The sequence below is a fragment of the Vidua chalybeata genome, chromosome 29, assembly GCF_026979565.1.
Source record: "Vidua chalybeata isolate OUT-0048 chromosome 29, bVidCha1 merged haplotype, whole genome shotgun sequence".
Lineage (NCBI taxonomy): Eukaryota > Metazoa > Chordata > Aves > Passeriformes > Viduidae > Vidua > Vidua chalybeata.
The window spans coordinates 2,957,960-2,973,663 of record NC_071558.1 but is presented as its reverse complement, the minus strand read 5'-3'; the positions used below and the strand labels follow the sequence as shown (position 1 = coordinate 2,973,663).

The window sequence follows — 15,704 nt, the reverse complement described above, 5'->3', positions numbered from 1 at the left end:
GAGTGACCCCCGAGCCCACTGCCCCCTCACCCCCTGTCCCAGTGCTCATCCCACCACCGGGTGTTAATTACCAGCAGCTCGTCTGTAATTAAAGCTCTCTGGTGACGGGAGCTGACGACTCAATATCAAACTGCTGCAATTAAGCCCTTGGCCATGAAGGCTGAGCAGGGAGTGAGGGGCAGGGACGCCCTGGAGGGGACACCCTGGAGGAGCCACCCTGGCACTGGTGCAGGCCTGGGGGGCACGGGCAGGGGCACGGCGGGGGCCGCACAGCCGGGGCGCAGCGATCTTGCAAATATTGTATTGCTCAGTCACTACCAAGGGTTAAAACCAAACCGAGGGCACGGAGGAAGGCGTCTTCCCAGAAGACAGATCAGCGTGTCCTCGCTGGAGGAGGACACAGCAGCGGCGGACGCTGCCATCGGAGCTGCTGCCCCGCTCCGGGGTCGGGGGTCCCTGGGCCCCAGGGGTGGGGGTCCGTGGGGAAAGGCACGAGATGAGGTGATGGCCGTGGGGCAGAGCAGGCGTTCGCTGAGGGGACCCCAGCGCCGGGCAGGTGGCCGGCGGGGCAGTGCCGGGGTGTGGCAGTCCCAGCGCGAGGACTCGTGGCAATCCCGACGAGCGGCGATGCCAGCGGCAAGCGACGGTCCTGAGAGGGAGAGAGCCCCGTCCAGGGATGCTTCAGGGCAGCAGGCAGGCGCTCACCCACTGGCCCGGAGCCCCCGCTGCCCCTCACCTTCCAGCCCGGAGCTCCCGGCCCCAGCTCGGCTTTGCGGAGGTCCAGCAGGCGGGTCATGGCCTGGGGCTGCCCCACGGGCTCGGGGGGGTCGGCTGTGAGGAAGAGTCTGGAAGCGGCCTTGGGGCAGAGGAGCCCATCCCCCCGCCAGGGGCAGCACCGGGGTCAGATCCAGAGCAGGGCCAGGAGCACGAGCGTCAGGCATGGGTGGCAGGGCTGCGATGGGACCGCGGAGCCGCGGGCAGGAGCCGCATCTGCCAGGGCAGAAGCAGCGGTCAGGGCGAGCCGGCCCGCGGCCTCCCAGCCCCGGCCCCATACTCACCGTCGGGGCCCCCGCGCCCTCGGGGCTGCGAATTCGGCACCTCTGTCACCGGCTCTGGCGCTGGAAAAAAAAAAAAAAAACCACCGTTGTCAGGGACCGGCTCCCGTGCGTTCCGTGGAGCCGCCCCCGAGGCTCCGGTATCCCCCAGTGGGGACTGGTGGAGCCCCCCGAGTTTTGGGGCACAGCCCCCCCCCCCAGCCGCACTCACTGGTGCCTCGGCAGCAGACGGTGACGCGCAGCTTCAGGCATCGCCCGGCGCTCTCGGGGCTGGGCACGGCTGGGCGGGGGGGGGTCAGCGGGGACCGGCTCCGGTGCGGCCCCCCCGGGACCCCCCGGCGGCGGCTCCGCGCGGGCAGAGGGCGCCCCCTCCCGGCGGAACGCGGGGACGGCGCCCCCACCCCGCAGCACCCAGAGCCCACCCTGCACCCCGAACCGGGGGTACCCCGAACCGGGGCACCCCGACCCCTGGTGCCCCCACCCCAGAGCACCCAGAGCCCACCCTACACCCCGAACCGGGGGCACTCCGACCCCTCGTGTCCCCACCCCGCAGCACCCAGAGCCCACCCTGCACCCCGAACCGGGGCACCCCGACCCCTGGTGCCCCCACCCCAGAGCACCCAGAGCCCACCCTGCACCCCGAACCGGGGGTACCCCGAACCGGGGCACCCCGACCCCTCGTGCCCCCACCCCGCAGCACCCAAATACCCACTGCACCCCGAACCGGGGCACCCCGACCCCTCGTGCCCCCACCCCGCAGCACCCAGAGCCCACCCTGCACCCCGAACCGGGGCACCCCGAACCGGGGGCACCCCGACCCCTGGTGCCCCCACCCCGCAGCACCCAGAGCCCACCCTGCGCCCCGAACCGGGGCACCCCGAACCGGGGCACCCCGACCCCTCGTGCCCCCACGCCGCAGCACCCAGACATCCCCTGCACCCCACCTCCCCACACATTCCCCACCCCAGGGCATCCAGACTCCACCCATGCACCCTGATCCCCCTGTGCCCTCCTTCACGGGCATGCAGAAACCCCTTTAACCCCGATCCACTTGTGCTGCCCCCCAGAGACATCCAGAACCCCCTCTGCACCCCACACCTCCATGAATCCCCCATCCCAGGGCATCCAGACACCCCCTGCATCCCCATCCCCTTGTGCCCCCACCCTTGGGACACCCGGAGTCTCCGGCACCTCGGCCCTGGCATCATCCAGAACCCCCGTGTTCCCCTCAACCTCAGAGACATCCTGGCTGTACCCTGACCCCCCCATACGCCCTAAACTCGGTTCCATGGGGATCCTGGTGACACCCAACCCTGGGCAGCTGCACTCAAGACCCCCTGACATGTTCTGACCCCGGGGACAGCACCCAGCACCCTGTGACCCCAGCACCCCGAGGGGACTCACAGATGTAGTAGTAGGTCTCCCCCGGCTGGAACTCGAAGCCGAGTGAGAAAGGGGTGAAACGCTGGATCTTCTCGGAGAATCGGACGGGCCCGAAGGGCGCCCGGGGCCGGTTGCACTCCCAGCGCTTGAAGGCGCCGGGGGTCTCGTAGCAGCCGCGATAGCCCTCCCGATCCACCATGAAGAGCGTGAAGGTCTCTGCCCGGCCGGCGGGCGCCGCCCCCTCGTAGTGCGGGCAGTAGATGTCCAGGTAGTCATTGATGGCCACCTGGATGGAGTAGTCGTCCCGCAGGAACCTGTCGGGCAGGACGAGCCGGGAAGCCGGGGGTCCCTTGGGAGGGGTACCCCGCTGCCCCAGCGGAGCAGGGAGCTGGGCTTTTCCCCCCCAAAAAAAAAAACCACCGACCGGACACCGCCCGCGCCACGCAGCCTGCCATCAGCTCAGATTAGCCGCAGGCCGCTGGAGCTGAATGGGCTCGGCCACCGCGGCCGGGGGGCGTTTGTGCAGCCACGCTGGCCAGGCACAAAGCCCCTCGCCCCAGGCACCCGCCTGGCCGCTGATCGGACATGACACGCCGGTGGGGGGCCCGTGCGGCGGGACGCTCCGGCCCCGGTACGGTGCTGGCAGGGGGTGGCGGCCGGGGCAGGGGGCGCGGGGCGGGCAGGGGATGGAGCCCAGCCCAGGGGATGCCGTGAGCTCATGGTTGTGCCGACAGCAAGTGCGGCCAGGCCGGGGTGGAGCAGCGGTGCAGGCACACACACGTGTGCGCACACATGAACGTGCACACGCGTGTGCACACGCTTGGTCCTGAGCGTCCGGGATGGCGATGGAAAAGAGGGGCTGGCAGGCAGAGCTCGGCCCCCACGCTGGCCCCGGTGCAGCCGGTGCTCACAGACGGTTCTGGCAGAGTCCAGAATATTCATCACCGGGATGGCAGCGCTGGCAAGGGTGGGCTGGAACCCCCGACACCCCACTCAGGCTGGGGGCTCCCCGAGGGCAGGATGGAGCACAGACTCCTGCTGACTCAGAGCATCCCACGGGTGACGCTGGCTGGGACGGGCCTGGGCAGGGCCAAGGGCTGGGGGGACGGGGCCTGGCCTGACCCAGCAGAGGGGCACACAGAGCCCCCCTTCCTGGGGCATCCGTGGGTGCTGGGGTCTCGCCTCCCCCATCCGCAGGATGGGAGCAAGGCAGCGTCTGTACCCCCAGCCCTGCCCATCGTGTGCCCGTCTGCCCCAGTCCAGCAGGCCCGGAGCACAGGACCTCCACGGGAGAGGCCCCAGGATCCTGACCCTGCCTCCTGCTCCCTGAGAAGCCCCAAGCTGGGAAATACCTAAAATGGAGGAGGTTGGGAAGAGGGATGGAGCCAGACCTTGGCCTGCTGGTGACAGCCAAGCTCACAGGCAGCACCAATGGCAGGGTGGGGGCTGGAGTGGCCCCCACCAGAGGGGACACCTGCCATGGAAAGCCAGAGCCCCGGGAGTGCCACCCAGCAGCTTGATGCCACGAGAGGATGCCCAGAGTTCAGTGCTACCAAGGGCATTCAGGCTCAGCACAGGCGGGTACCACCGGCAGATGGGCAGCACCAGGACTGCCCACCAGCTCGGTGCCACCAAGGGCTTGGTGCCACCAGGAGTGCCCACTGGCCTGGGGGCAACCAGGGCTGCCCACTGGTGTGGCAACACCCAGAGCTCGGTGCCACTGAGGGAGACTCAGGAGCTGGATGCCACCCGGGGCTCAGTGCCACCAGCAGTGCCTGGGGCTAAGCACCACCCAGGTGTGCTCGCTGTCCCGGTGGCACCCGGGGATGCCCAGTGGCTCGGTGTCACCGGGAGTGCTCCGGGCTCAGTGGCCCCCGTGGGCACCCGGGGGTCGGTACCAGCTGGGGCACTCACCGGCTCTGCACTGCCGGGGCTCGGTACCACCGGAGGTGCCCGGTGCTGCTCCGAGCTCAGCACCCCCAGGGGTTCTCACCCGCTCCACAACGCCCAGGGCTGCCCGGTGGCTCGGTACCACCGGGGCTCGGTACCACCGGGGCTCGGTACCACCCGGGGCTCGGTACCACCTGGGGCTCGGTACCACCTGGGGCTCGGTGCCGGTGGGGATGCCCGGGGGCTCGGCGCACCGGGGGCCGCTCGCCTGCTCAGCATTACCTGGGGGCTCGCTGCTGTCGGGGATGCCCGGTCCCACCGGGAGGTGCTCCCCAGCTCAGTCTCGCCCACGGGCGCCCGGTGGCCCGGTGGCCAGCAGCCCCGCCCCCCCGAAGCCCACCGCCCGCCGCCCCTCCCGTCCCGTCCCGTCCCGTCCCGTCCCGTCCCGTCGCGGCGGCGCGGGCCCGGGGCTCGGTGGGGCCCGGGGCTCGGCGGGCCCGGGGCGTACAAAGGCGGCGGGGCCGGCGGGGGCGGCGGCGGCGGTACCTGGGGTTGCTGCCGTTCCAGTGGACGCCGTGGCGGAAGCCGCGCACCGGCGGCGCCCAGAGCAGCGGCGCCCAGAGCAGGAGCCCGAGCAGCGGCGCGGGGCGCATGGCTCCGCCGGCGGCGGGGGGCGGCGGGGGGCCGCGGGCGGGGCGGCCCGGCGGGGCTCGGCACGGCCCGGCCCGCCCCGACAACTTCGGGCCAATCCCGCCGCGCCGCCGCCCGGCAACTTCACCGACTGCCATTAACCCTTGGCGGGCGGCACCGGCGCCCACCGGCACCGGCACCGGCATCGAGACCGGCGCCGAGACCGGTAACTCCCCACCGGCTGGTACCGCCGGCATCCAGCGGCACCGGGACCGGCACCAGCAGCCACGCCCCAGTCCGGCACCCCCCGGTACCGCCAACATCCACCGGCTCCGGTATCCCTGGCAACTCCCCGGTACCTCTCCCAGTCCGACAGAGCCGGTACCGTGAATATCCACCGGCACCGGGACCAACACTGCATGTGGGATCAGCATCCCCGGCAACAGCATCCCCGGCACCGGCACCGACCGACACCCGGCATCCATCGGCACCGCCCCTGGCACCGGCGGCTCCGACCCAATCCGGCTCCCCGGCAAACCCCACCCAAGCTGGCACCGCCCCAGGACCGGCACCGGCCCCGCCGGTTGCCCCCCGCCGGTACCGGGCATCACCACCCGCCGGTACCGGGCATCAGCACCCGCTGGTACCGGGCATCACCACCCGCCGGTACCGGGCATCAGCACCCTCCGGTACCGGTCATCAACACCCGCCGGTACCGGGCATCAGCACCTGCCGGTACCGGGCATCAGCACCCGCCGGTACCGGGCATCAGCACCCGCCGGTACCGGGCATCAACACCCGCCGGTACCGGGCATCAACACCTGCCGGTACCGGGCATCAGCACCCACCGGTACCGGGCATCAACACCTGCCGGTACCGGGCATCAGCACCCACCGGTACCGGGCATCAACACCTGCCGGTACCGGGCATCAACACCCGCCGGTACCGGGCATCAACACCCGCCGGTACCGGGCATCAACACCCGCCGGTACCGGGTATCAACACCCTCTGGTACCGGGTATCACCACCCGCTGGTACCGGCACCAGCCGATCCGGGCACGGGGAGATCACACGGGGCAGCTCTGACACACGCGTGTGCCAGGGCCCAGCGGGCAGCTCCTGCCCACGCGTGTCTGTGCCCACCAGCAGCCCTTGCACACGCGTACCCATGCACACAGGACGGTTCTTGCACACGCGTGTGCACGCGTTGGTGGCAGCCGCTGCCCACACGTGTCCCTGCCCACAGGCAGCTCTTGCACACGTGTGTGTGTCTGTGCCCCCAGAGCAGCTCCTGCACACGCGTGTGCTCACATGTGACAGCTCCTGCTCACGTGTGACACCCCACAGGCAGCTCTTGCACACACACGTGCCCATGTGCGCAGCAGCTCCTGCCCACACGTGTGTGACAGTCTTGCACACGCGTGTGTCCAAACCCGCAGGGCAGCTCTCTCACACACGCGTGCCCATGCGTGTGCAGCTCCTGCCAATGTGTCGTCCTGCCTGGAAGGCAGCTCCTGCACACGTGTGTGTGCCCATGTTGGTGGCAGCTTCAGCCCATGAGCGTGCCTGAGCCCACAGGGCAGCTCCTGCACACGCGTGTGTGTTTGTGGCAGCCCCTTACACGCACACTTACACATCTCTGTCCACCAGGCGGCTCTTACACGCACACACACACCCGTGCCAACAAAGCAGCTCTTACACACACACAAACACACAGAGACACACCTGTGCACAAAAATCAGGTCTTACACACACACACACACCCCTGTGCCCATAGATCAGGTTTGCACACACACGCACACACACTTGTGCCAATAAAGCAGCTCTTACACACCGACACACACACGCGTGCCCACACAGACTGGGCAGCTCTCGCACATGCTTGTGCCCGTATTTGTGGAAGCCCTTGCACACCTGCGTGTCTGTGAACACACAGGAGCCCCTGCGTGCAGGTTACGGCCCAGGAGGCTGCTCTTGCACACGCGTGTGCCCACAGAGCAGCCCTGGCACACATACACACACACACACCCACCCCTGTGTCCCCTCGTGTCCCCCCGTGTCACACACACACACAGACACACACAGACACCCCCGTGTCCCCCCGTGTCACACACACACCCCCGTGTCCCCCCGTGTCCCCTCACCCCGCCCGTGCCCACGTGGCCCCCGGACAGCGCCCCCCGCTGCAGCTGCGCGCAGTCCCCGCCAGGGGGCGGCGGCGCTCGGGAGCGCCTTCCGGCGCGGGGCCTGCCGGGAGTTGTAGTTCCGCCCCGCTCCCCCCCGTGCCGGTGGCGGTGCCCCGGTGCCGGTGCCCCGGTGCCGGTGCGGCGGAGGCAGCGCGGAGGCGGCTCACAGCCCCTTTATTGACGTGGCGGGAGAAAAAGCGGGCGGCGGGGCCCGGCCTCCCCCGCGGGTCCAGCGCTGCGCACTCCCTGCCCGCGGCTCAGGCCTCTGGCGGGGCCGGGGCGGGCCTGGCAGGAGAAGGGAGGGCGGTGGGGTGAGGGTGGCGGCCGCACAACTTCCCCCCGCAGCTCCCCGAGTCCCCCGCTCTGGATCCCCACCCTGACCCCCTCCCTTCTCCTCCCCCGCCCTATTCCGGCCCCTCATTTCTCCTGGCTACCCCCTCTCCCCCACCCGCACTCCCCTCAGGCCCCCATCCTGGCACCCCCAAACCTCCCCCGGACCCCCGGGCCCCCCGTGCTCACCTGGCAGGGATCACGGTGACATAGGGGTGCCCGGGGGGGGTCTCGCTGCGGGGCACCGAAGGGCCGGGGGGGTCCGAGGGCAGTGGCCGCTGCGGTGGGGGGGGCTTGGCTGGACCTGGGGGCTGCAAGGACACGGGGGGGGGGGGGGGGCGTCAAAGCTCGCTGCTGGGGTGGCCCCCCGACGGGCTCAGGGGGTGGCAGCTGGCCCCCTGCCCCACACGCGGGCGCTGCTGCCGTTACCTGAGCGCTCAGCGGCGCAGGGTCTGCGGGCAGCGGGCGTGTGGGGGGGGGCGGCCTGTCCGAGGGGGGGGCCTGGGCAGAGAAGAGAGGGACAGTGAGGCAGCGGGGGGACAAGAGGGGGAGCACGGGAAGCAGCCTCCCGCTGGGCAGCAGGGGTGCTGGGGACAGCCGTGTCGCACAGGTCCCCGAGAGCTGGAGCGCAGCCAGACATGCAGCGGGTGCGGGGTGGGCTGGGGGATACCTCCCCCCGCCCCTGCCCGGGCATTACCTTGGGCACAGGGTCCGGCGGGAGAGGCTGGGAGGGCGGATCGGGCCGGGCTGAGCCGAGGGCAGCCGGCTGCGGAGAGAGGGAGAGGGGGGACGAGCCATGCAGCATGCGGAGACCCCCCTCCCGCCAGGCAGAGACAGAGACCCCCCCCTCACAGCGCACAGCCCTGGCTGGGACGGGCTCCACTCCCGGCTGTGCCAAGCGGCCGTGCCAGGCTGCTACGGGTGCAAAGAGCGGGATCCCACGCGTGGGGTGCTCTGAGCTGGCACCCCAGCACCGGAGTGAACCCGCTACCCCCAGCACCCCCGCCCTCACCTTGCTGCCGTGCATGACCTGCAGCTCCGTGGCCTGGCGCCACTGCGGGGGCCGGGGACGCGCCGGGGGGCCTTGGCTGCTGCCCGACCGCGGCTCTGGCTGCGAGATCCTGCAGGGGAGACACGGCATGAGAGACCCTGCTCGCTCCGGGCACCTGGGGGACCCCGCACGGCGACCGAGCGACACCGACACCAGCAGAAGCCCAAGAGAAACGAACCCCTCGGCGCCGGCAGATGCGACACCCCGCACCCCGGGGCTGCCCCGCACCCCACGGGCGCTGCCAGGGGAAGAGCGCAGCACCGGAGGCCTTGCGAAGCAGGACGGCTCGGGGACAGCCCCACGCCCGGGCGCCGGCGGTGACGTTACCCGCTCCAGCCGTCTGCGGCTCCGGGACCCAGGAACCGCACCCGGGTCTCAGCACTGTGGGGAGAAGAGTGGGGGGCTCAGCCCAGGGCTGGGGGGCGAGAGGAGCCGCGGGGATGTGGGGTGACGAGGCTGCGACCTGCGCCGGGGACGCGCACGCACGCACGCACGCGGGCGGTCACTCTGCGGGGACACGCGTGCGCAGCGCTCGGGCGGCCACCACGGGGGACGCGTGCGCGTGCACACGGTGCCCACGCGTGCTCACGTGCCAGGGCGCGCGCGTGCGGGATTGAGCGTGCCACGTGCGGAGGTGTGCGTGCCGCAGCACGTGTGAGCGGAGTCGAGCGGGCCACCGGAGCGCCGCGGCGGACGCATGCAGGGGTGTCGCGTGCCACCTGCGTGACACGGCACACGCGTGCACAGGCGAGCGTGCCACCTGCGTGACACGGCACACGCGTGCACAGGCGAGCGTGCCACCTGCATGCCTCGGCACACGCATGCACAGGCGAGCGTGCCACCTGCACGACACGGCACACATGCAGAGGAGGACTGTGTGCCACCTGCGTGTCACAACACACGCGTAGGAGCGAGTGTGTCACGGCACACGCATGCAGAGGTGAGCGCCGCAGCCGTGTGCCACCGGTGTGCCTTGGCACGCGCATGCAGAGGCGAGCGTGCCGACGCCCACGTGCCCCCCACATGCCCCACTGTCCCCAGTACCTGTACTGGCAGGAGGTGCCTTTCCCAAGCTGGCAGAGGCGCTTGTGCAGGCCGGCGCGGCGGGCACGGCACAGCCCCAGCGCCAGCGCCAGCCCCAGCAGCGCGCTCAGCAGCAGGGCCGTGGGCAGGGCGCTTCCCCCTGCGGGGAGAGCGGCACGTCAGCCCCCGCCGTGCCCGTCGCCCCCCCGGCAGCCGCACAAAGCCCCATTCTCTGCGCTCGCCTTGTCCCTCACCTCGCTCAAGGCCGGCAGGGCCGCTGTCCTGGCTGCCCCCCACTCCGGGGCTGTCACAGCTTGGGGGGGCCCAGCCCCGCTCGCAGTGGCAGTGCCCGCGGTTGTTGCACACCTGGGTGGGTGACAGCGGCTCAGCTCAGCTCCTGAGGGGCAGGTCCCCACTGCCAGCGGCCGCTCCCCAGCCCCGCACTCACCCCGTGCCCGTGGCATTTGCTCTGGCACTGCTGGTCACCCAGCATGGAGACGTTCTGGCACCGGTGCTGGAGGCACACCTGTGGGGGATGGGGTGTCAGCACTGGGAGACTCCCCCCAGTCCCTTCCCTCTTGCCCCATTGCTCACCTTCCCGGGGCCACAGGTGGTGCCAGGCAGCACCATGGCCGCATCGGTCACATCCTCATCCCCGGGCAGGGTGGTCCCCTGGCAGAACCCTTCTGGGCTGTCCCCACGGGAGCTGCCACGCTGGCACTGCAGCATTCCACAGCTGGTGTCCCTGCAGGGACAGAGGGGTCAGGGCAGGGGGCATGGCAGGGGGGACACGGAGAAGGATGGGGACCTCACTCACTGCTGGGTGCAAGTGACAAAGGAGCCATTGGGGAGCTGCCCGCAGTGCCCACGTTCATCCCCTCTTGTGTTCAGGGCGGCCATGCAGGAGCTGGAGACAGGACTGGCACCTGCAGTGGGGGCACAGACCCTCAGCACCCCTACTTAGCCACCAGCACCCCGCACTGGCCCTGCTCTACCTGGCCCCAGCAGCTGCTGGCACTGCCCCTCGTAGGTGGCACAGGCCCCGCTGTAGCAGCGTGCCCGCCCGCCGGCGCAGGGCTGCCCGTCCTGCAGGAACGTGTCAGGGGGGCAGCGCGGCGAGACCCCGTCGCAGAACTCGGGCAGGTCGCACTCGCCCAGCGGCTCCCGACACACGTGGCCAGCACGGCGCAGCTGTGGGGGCACGCGGTCAGATAAACGGGCTGAGTGGGGGACTCGCCCACCACCAGGAGTGGCTGGTGTGCCCACGGCATGGGTGCCCATCCCCACACACCTGGCAGTCCTCACAGCAGGCATCCTCGGTGGCACACACGGCCCCTGGCATCAGCTGGCAGGAGCTGCTGTTGCAGCAGGGATCCGTGCACTCCTGCGGTGGAGGGGCTGCGGTCAGCAGGTGCCACCAGCACCCAGCACTGGGCACCACCCTGCCAGCCCCGGACACCCCTGGGCAGAGCCACGGAGAAATGGGGTGGCTTCAGGGCTTCAGGCCTACCCAGAGCCCCCCGTACCACGCTGAGGCCGCAGTCGCATTGCTCGCCCAGCTCTACGAAGTGGTTCCCGCAGGTGGGGCTCCCAGTCAGGAGCTGGGGCTCGGGGACGTTGGAGAGGCACCAGCCCTGGCCCTGCTGCAGGCTGCGCTCCAGGTCCTGCCGGCTGCAGTTGCTGAAGCTCAAGCCAGGTGTCAACCTGCAGAGGCAGGCAGGGGCCCGTGAGGTGAGGAAGGGGCTTGGCCCCAGCTCCCCGAAGGCCTGCCCGCTGCCCTCACCCTGTGGGCGCTGCCATGATGCAGCCGCGGTCGTGCCGGAGGTCGCCGCAGTCGCAGAGGCGCCCGGCGCCGTCGTGGCGCATGCCCAGGTTGTGCCCCAGCTGATGGGCCACAGTGGAGGCCACGACGAGGACGCTGACAGAGTGGTCCTGTGGGACAGGAGGGTCAGAGAGGGCAGGTGGTGGGAGGACGGGGTGGGGGGACAGAGGTACTGACCATGCTGACCCCCCCGGAGCGCGTGGGGGAACACATGGAGGCTTGAGTCGACATCCCCACTGAGACATCATCGAAGTGGGCACCCCTGGGGAGAGAGCACAGGGGGTTGGGGGACTGCTGCGGCCTCGTGCCCCCGTCCCCCCGCTGTCCCCCACTCACGTCAGGAGCTGGGCGTTGTCGTGGGGCAGCCGGGGCAGCAGCTCCTCCCGGCGCCAGCGCAGGAACCGCTCCAGCACGGCCCGGGCGCTGCCGCCCACCGCGATCTTGTCACCCTCGCTCCAGACCTCCACCGCCAGCAGGGCCACCCGCACTCCCAGCGGGCGGAAGAACTGGGGGGGCACAGAGGGGTCAGAGCCCCCCCAGCACTGCAGCGGCAAGGGCACAGCCGGGCAGCGGGCCGGGATGGACAGACACGACGGTGACTCACCACATCCACCTGGTTGGCAATTTCCAGGGTCCGGGTGTGAACACGCTGTAGGTTGGGGTAATTCTGGAACTGGGGAAGCAGGGAGAGGGGTCAGAGGGGTGGCTGTGGGAAGGGCAGCCCCTGTTGTGGGGACACTGCCCGGCACTCACCGCAGCGTGGTCCACCACCATCACCAGCTCCACAAAGCGCTGCTCTGCCGCTGCCCGCTTGTCCTGGGGACAGAGGGGGCTCAGAGTGCTGATACATGGACACTCTGTGGGGCAAGACCCCTGGCTGACCTACCCTCTGCGGCCAGGGGGGCTCTGTTGCCTCTGGCCCAGGGTGGGGGCCCTGCCTGCAGCTCTGTGGGTCCAGACGAAGGTGGGATGCCATGTGCTGCCCTGGGGGGCTTCTGGTGTCCGGCTCCAGCGTGTAGCTCCTGGTGTCCGACAGCCAGAGGCGGCCGCTGGGCAAGGACAGAGGAGCTGGGATATGGAGCCCATCCCATCATCAGCACAGTGGGAGTGGGCTCAGGGACCACTGGGCTTGGGGGCTCACCTGAGTCCAGCGCAGGCACAGAGGTTGGCCCAGGAGCCGGGGAAGCCCCGCACTGTCCCCTGGTAGCAGCAGTGCTCCTGCAGCAGAGAAGGGGGCTCAGGATCCAGCCCCAGGCTGGGGTCCCCCTGGGGAACAGGGACAGCTTGGGGACACCACGGGTGACAGCCATGCTGGAGGCCATACCTGCTGTCTGGGCTCCTGGATCACCTGTGTGCCGTCGGGCAGGTAATAGAGCAGCGCCCCAGTGCCCTGCACCAGCTCCCTGCCAGAGACTCGTGTCACCCACGGCAGGAGCCCCCAGCCCACCCTGCCCTGAGCACGTTCCGGCAGGAAGGGAGGACTCAGCACCTCCCACCCTGCTGTGGGTGCACCCTGGGGCCCCCACCCCACCTGTGCCATGGATGGGGACAGGGAATAAGGGACCCCCCACTCTAAGTGCACCAAGGATAGAGGCAGAGCCCCAGGGTCCCAGGAGGACCCCCACCCTTGCACGGGTCCGGGAGCCCCATCCCACACCCTGCTGTTGCCCCCAGAACCACGGACTCACCAGTTCTGCTCCAGCTCCAGCAGCAGCCGCATCCCCTCCAGCTCCAGCAGGACCGCCAGACGGGCGGGGAACCCCCCCTGGCACAGGCCGCGGTTAAGGGGGCACCCCCTGACCCGAGCTGCCCCATCCCCACGCACCCTCCGAGGCACCGCGACCCCCGCCCGGCCCTGGCGCGTGCCCGGAGGGAGAGGTCGGAAGGGATGCCCTGCCCAGCCCGCAGGAAGCGTCCCTCCCTCCGGGGCTCATTGTGCCGGAGAAAGGGGGGGGGGTTGGACCGAGCGGGGCCCCCACCCCGTTCCCTCCCCGCTCTTCCTGCCCGGTGCAGCGCTGCGGAAACATTGGAGAGACTCCCCACGGCCGCGGGGTGGGCTGGGCCCTTCCTCCCCACCCGGGAGGGGCGCGGGGTGGGTACCCCGCCCCAGAAAGGTCCCTCCCAGCATCAGGAGGGGAAGGGGGATTTGCTGAGGGCCCCCCTCCCCACTGCTTCTGGGACACCGGGAGTTCTGGGTGCTGGGAACCCCGGGGATGTGGCGCCAGGACACCGCATGTCCCGCACTGAAAGGAGGGCAGGGGGAGGTGGCAGGGTGCAGGCACTGTCACAAGTGTGGGGGACCCCAGGGATGTGGGTGGGGGCTCACCTGGGTGGCTTCTGCCAAGCTGAGTGTCCGGTTATCCCACAGGACCCACGGGGTCACAGACCAGGAGTGTCCTAATTCCTCACTGCGCTGCTGCTGCGAGCTGTCACCTGCACAGGGCCCTCACCACTGTGTCACCCATCACAGCCCAGACCCCCAGGGTCACCCCATCACAGCCCAGACCCCCAGGGTCACCCATCACAGCCAGACAGACCCCCAGGGTCACCCATCACAGCCCAGACCCCCAGGGTCACCCATCACAGCCCAGACCCCCAGGGTCACCCCATCACAGCCAGACAGACCCCCAGGGTCACCCATCACAGCCCAGACCCCCAGGGTCACCCCATCACAGCCAGACAGACCCCCAGGGTCACACATCACAGCCAGACAGACCCCCAGGGTCACCCCATCACAGCCCAGACCCCCAGGGTCACCCCATCACAGCCAGACCCCCAGGGTCACCCCATCACAGCCCAGACCCTCCCAGTCACCCACCACACCCTGGACCCCCAGCCTGCCCCCTGGACCCTCCTGGTCACCCACCAAAGTCTGGTCACCCAAGGCATTACATCCCCCTGCTGCAGCCCCCCAGGACAGGTGGGAAGCAGCGACAGGGACCCCCACATTGACCTCACAGCAGCCACTGCACGGCTCCCGGCAGAGCCTGTGGGGAGCCCCCCTCTTTGGGGGCTGCAGGAGGATGGGATGGGCTCCTCGGCCAAGCCTTGCATCACCTCGGCCGGCTGCCCAGTACAACCAGCACGGAGACTGGGCAGGGCTGGGAGCCGGGCTCGGCTGACTCAGACCCCCCCTCCCGCCAGCTTTTGGGGAACCCCTGCCTGCCCAGGGCCCGGGGAAGCGGGAGGGGGTTTGGAGGGAGCACCCAAACCCCGCTCCGCACGGCCCCGCCAGCCCGGGGAGCGCCGGGGACAGAACCGCGGTACCGGGGGAGCACCGAGCATCCCGGGGAGGGGGCACCGCACGTCCCGGGAGGCGCACCGAGCGTACCGGGAGGACACACCGGACATCCTGAGGAGGTGGCAACGAGCTTCCAGAGGGGCTACGACTCCCGATCCCATCCCGGTCCTCCCGGGCCGCTCCCTGGGTATCCCCGCGATGCCCCGACCGGGGGCGAGCCGCGCTCCCCACCGACCTCCCACCCCACCCGGGACCCCAGTTCCCCGCTCACCTGCAGCGCTGCCGGTGCCAGCGGCGAGCAGCAGCCCCGCGGCGAGCAGCAGCCCCGCGGCGAGCAGCAGCCGCGGCCCCATCGCCCCCGTGGCCCCTCCGGGTCGCGCTGCCCCGCCGCGGCCGCCCCCGCCGGCTCCCGTCGCGCATGGCCCCGGCACCGGCACCGGCACCGACCCCGCCCGGCCCGGCCCGGGGGCGGAACTTCCCCCGTGGCCCCGTTCCGCTCCTCCGGCGCCGCCCAGGCCGGGGCGGAGCGGGGGTGGTTCCCTGTGCGCCGGGAGGGGCTGGTGGTGGCGGTGGGGAGCCGGTGGTGCTGCTGCGGGTGGGACCCCTCCCCATCCCGAGACCCCTGCCCTCATCGTCCCGTAGAGTGGAGACCCCCAGCTTCACCTGCCAGGGGAGCAGAGGCACCCACCTTCAGCATCTCGTGCTCTGGAGACCCCCTCCTTCATCATCCTGTACGCTGGAGACCCCCACCTTCACCAGCCCGGATGGCAGAGCCCCCTGCCGCCATCCCCCAGGGCGGGAGAGACCCCCTGAGACACATCACAGCACAGACACCCCACCGTCACCACCCGGGCTTCACACACCCCTGCCTTTATCTCCTCGTGCAACGGAGACCCCCACCTTCATCATCCCAGGCAGCGGAGACCCCCACCCTCCTAACCCGGACACCGCACAGCCCCACCTTCACCTTTTTAAAACCAGGTATAAGTAAGGAGACTAAGGGAAAGATTGTGTCAAGTATTTTCTTCTTTTCTTCTTTGTGACAAGTCCTTGTCAAGGGAGGTTGCTTTCTTCCCCCTCTTTTTCCACACAG

The 15,704-nt window shown here is 70.4% G+C and overlaps 1 protein-coding gene across 8 annotated transcripts; it reads right to left on the bottom strand.

Moving 5' to 3' along the window:
- Positions 1-298: 298 nt before the first annotated feature.
- Positions 299-15,004, bottom strand: ADAM15 (ADAM metallopeptidase domain 15). 8 transcript variants are annotated; one of them, XR_008435148.1, is made up of 29 exons: positions 14,883-15,004; positions 13,697-13,803; positions 13,059-13,135; positions 12,695-12,773; positions 12,512-12,588; positions 12,257-12,419; positions 12,124-12,186; positions 11,975-12,043; positions 11,707-11,876; positions 11,548-11,632; positions 11,332-11,480; positions 11,075-11,252; positions 10,840-10,932; positions 10,544-10,739; positions 10,366-10,474; positions 10,143-10,293; positions 9,997-10,074; positions 9,803-9,914; positions 9,570-9,708; positions 8,853-8,906; positions 8,487-8,595; positions 8,172-8,240; positions 7,904-7,975; positions 7,664-7,785; positions 2,460-2,752; positions 1,267-1,335; positions 1,059-1,118; positions 737-990; positions 299-649 (listed from the first exon to the last, which is right to left on the bottom strand). XR_008435148.1 is itself a non-coding variant. In XM_053966892.1 (28 exons), exons 1-28 carry the CDS (start codon positions 14,962-14,964, stop codon positions 902-904), a joined length of 3,114 nt encoding a protein of 1,037 aa, XP_053822867.1. In that variant the 5' UTR covers positions 14,965-15,004; the 3' UTR covers positions 656-901. The 8 variants fall into 8 exon arrangements, 3 of the variants coding, with proteins under 3 accessions (XP_053822867.1, XP_053822868.1, XP_053822869.1); XR_008435152.1 differs by lacking the exon at positions 7,904-7,975; XR_008435151.1 differs by lacking the exon at positions 8,172-8,240.
- Positions 15,005-15,704: the final 700 nt, after the last annotated feature.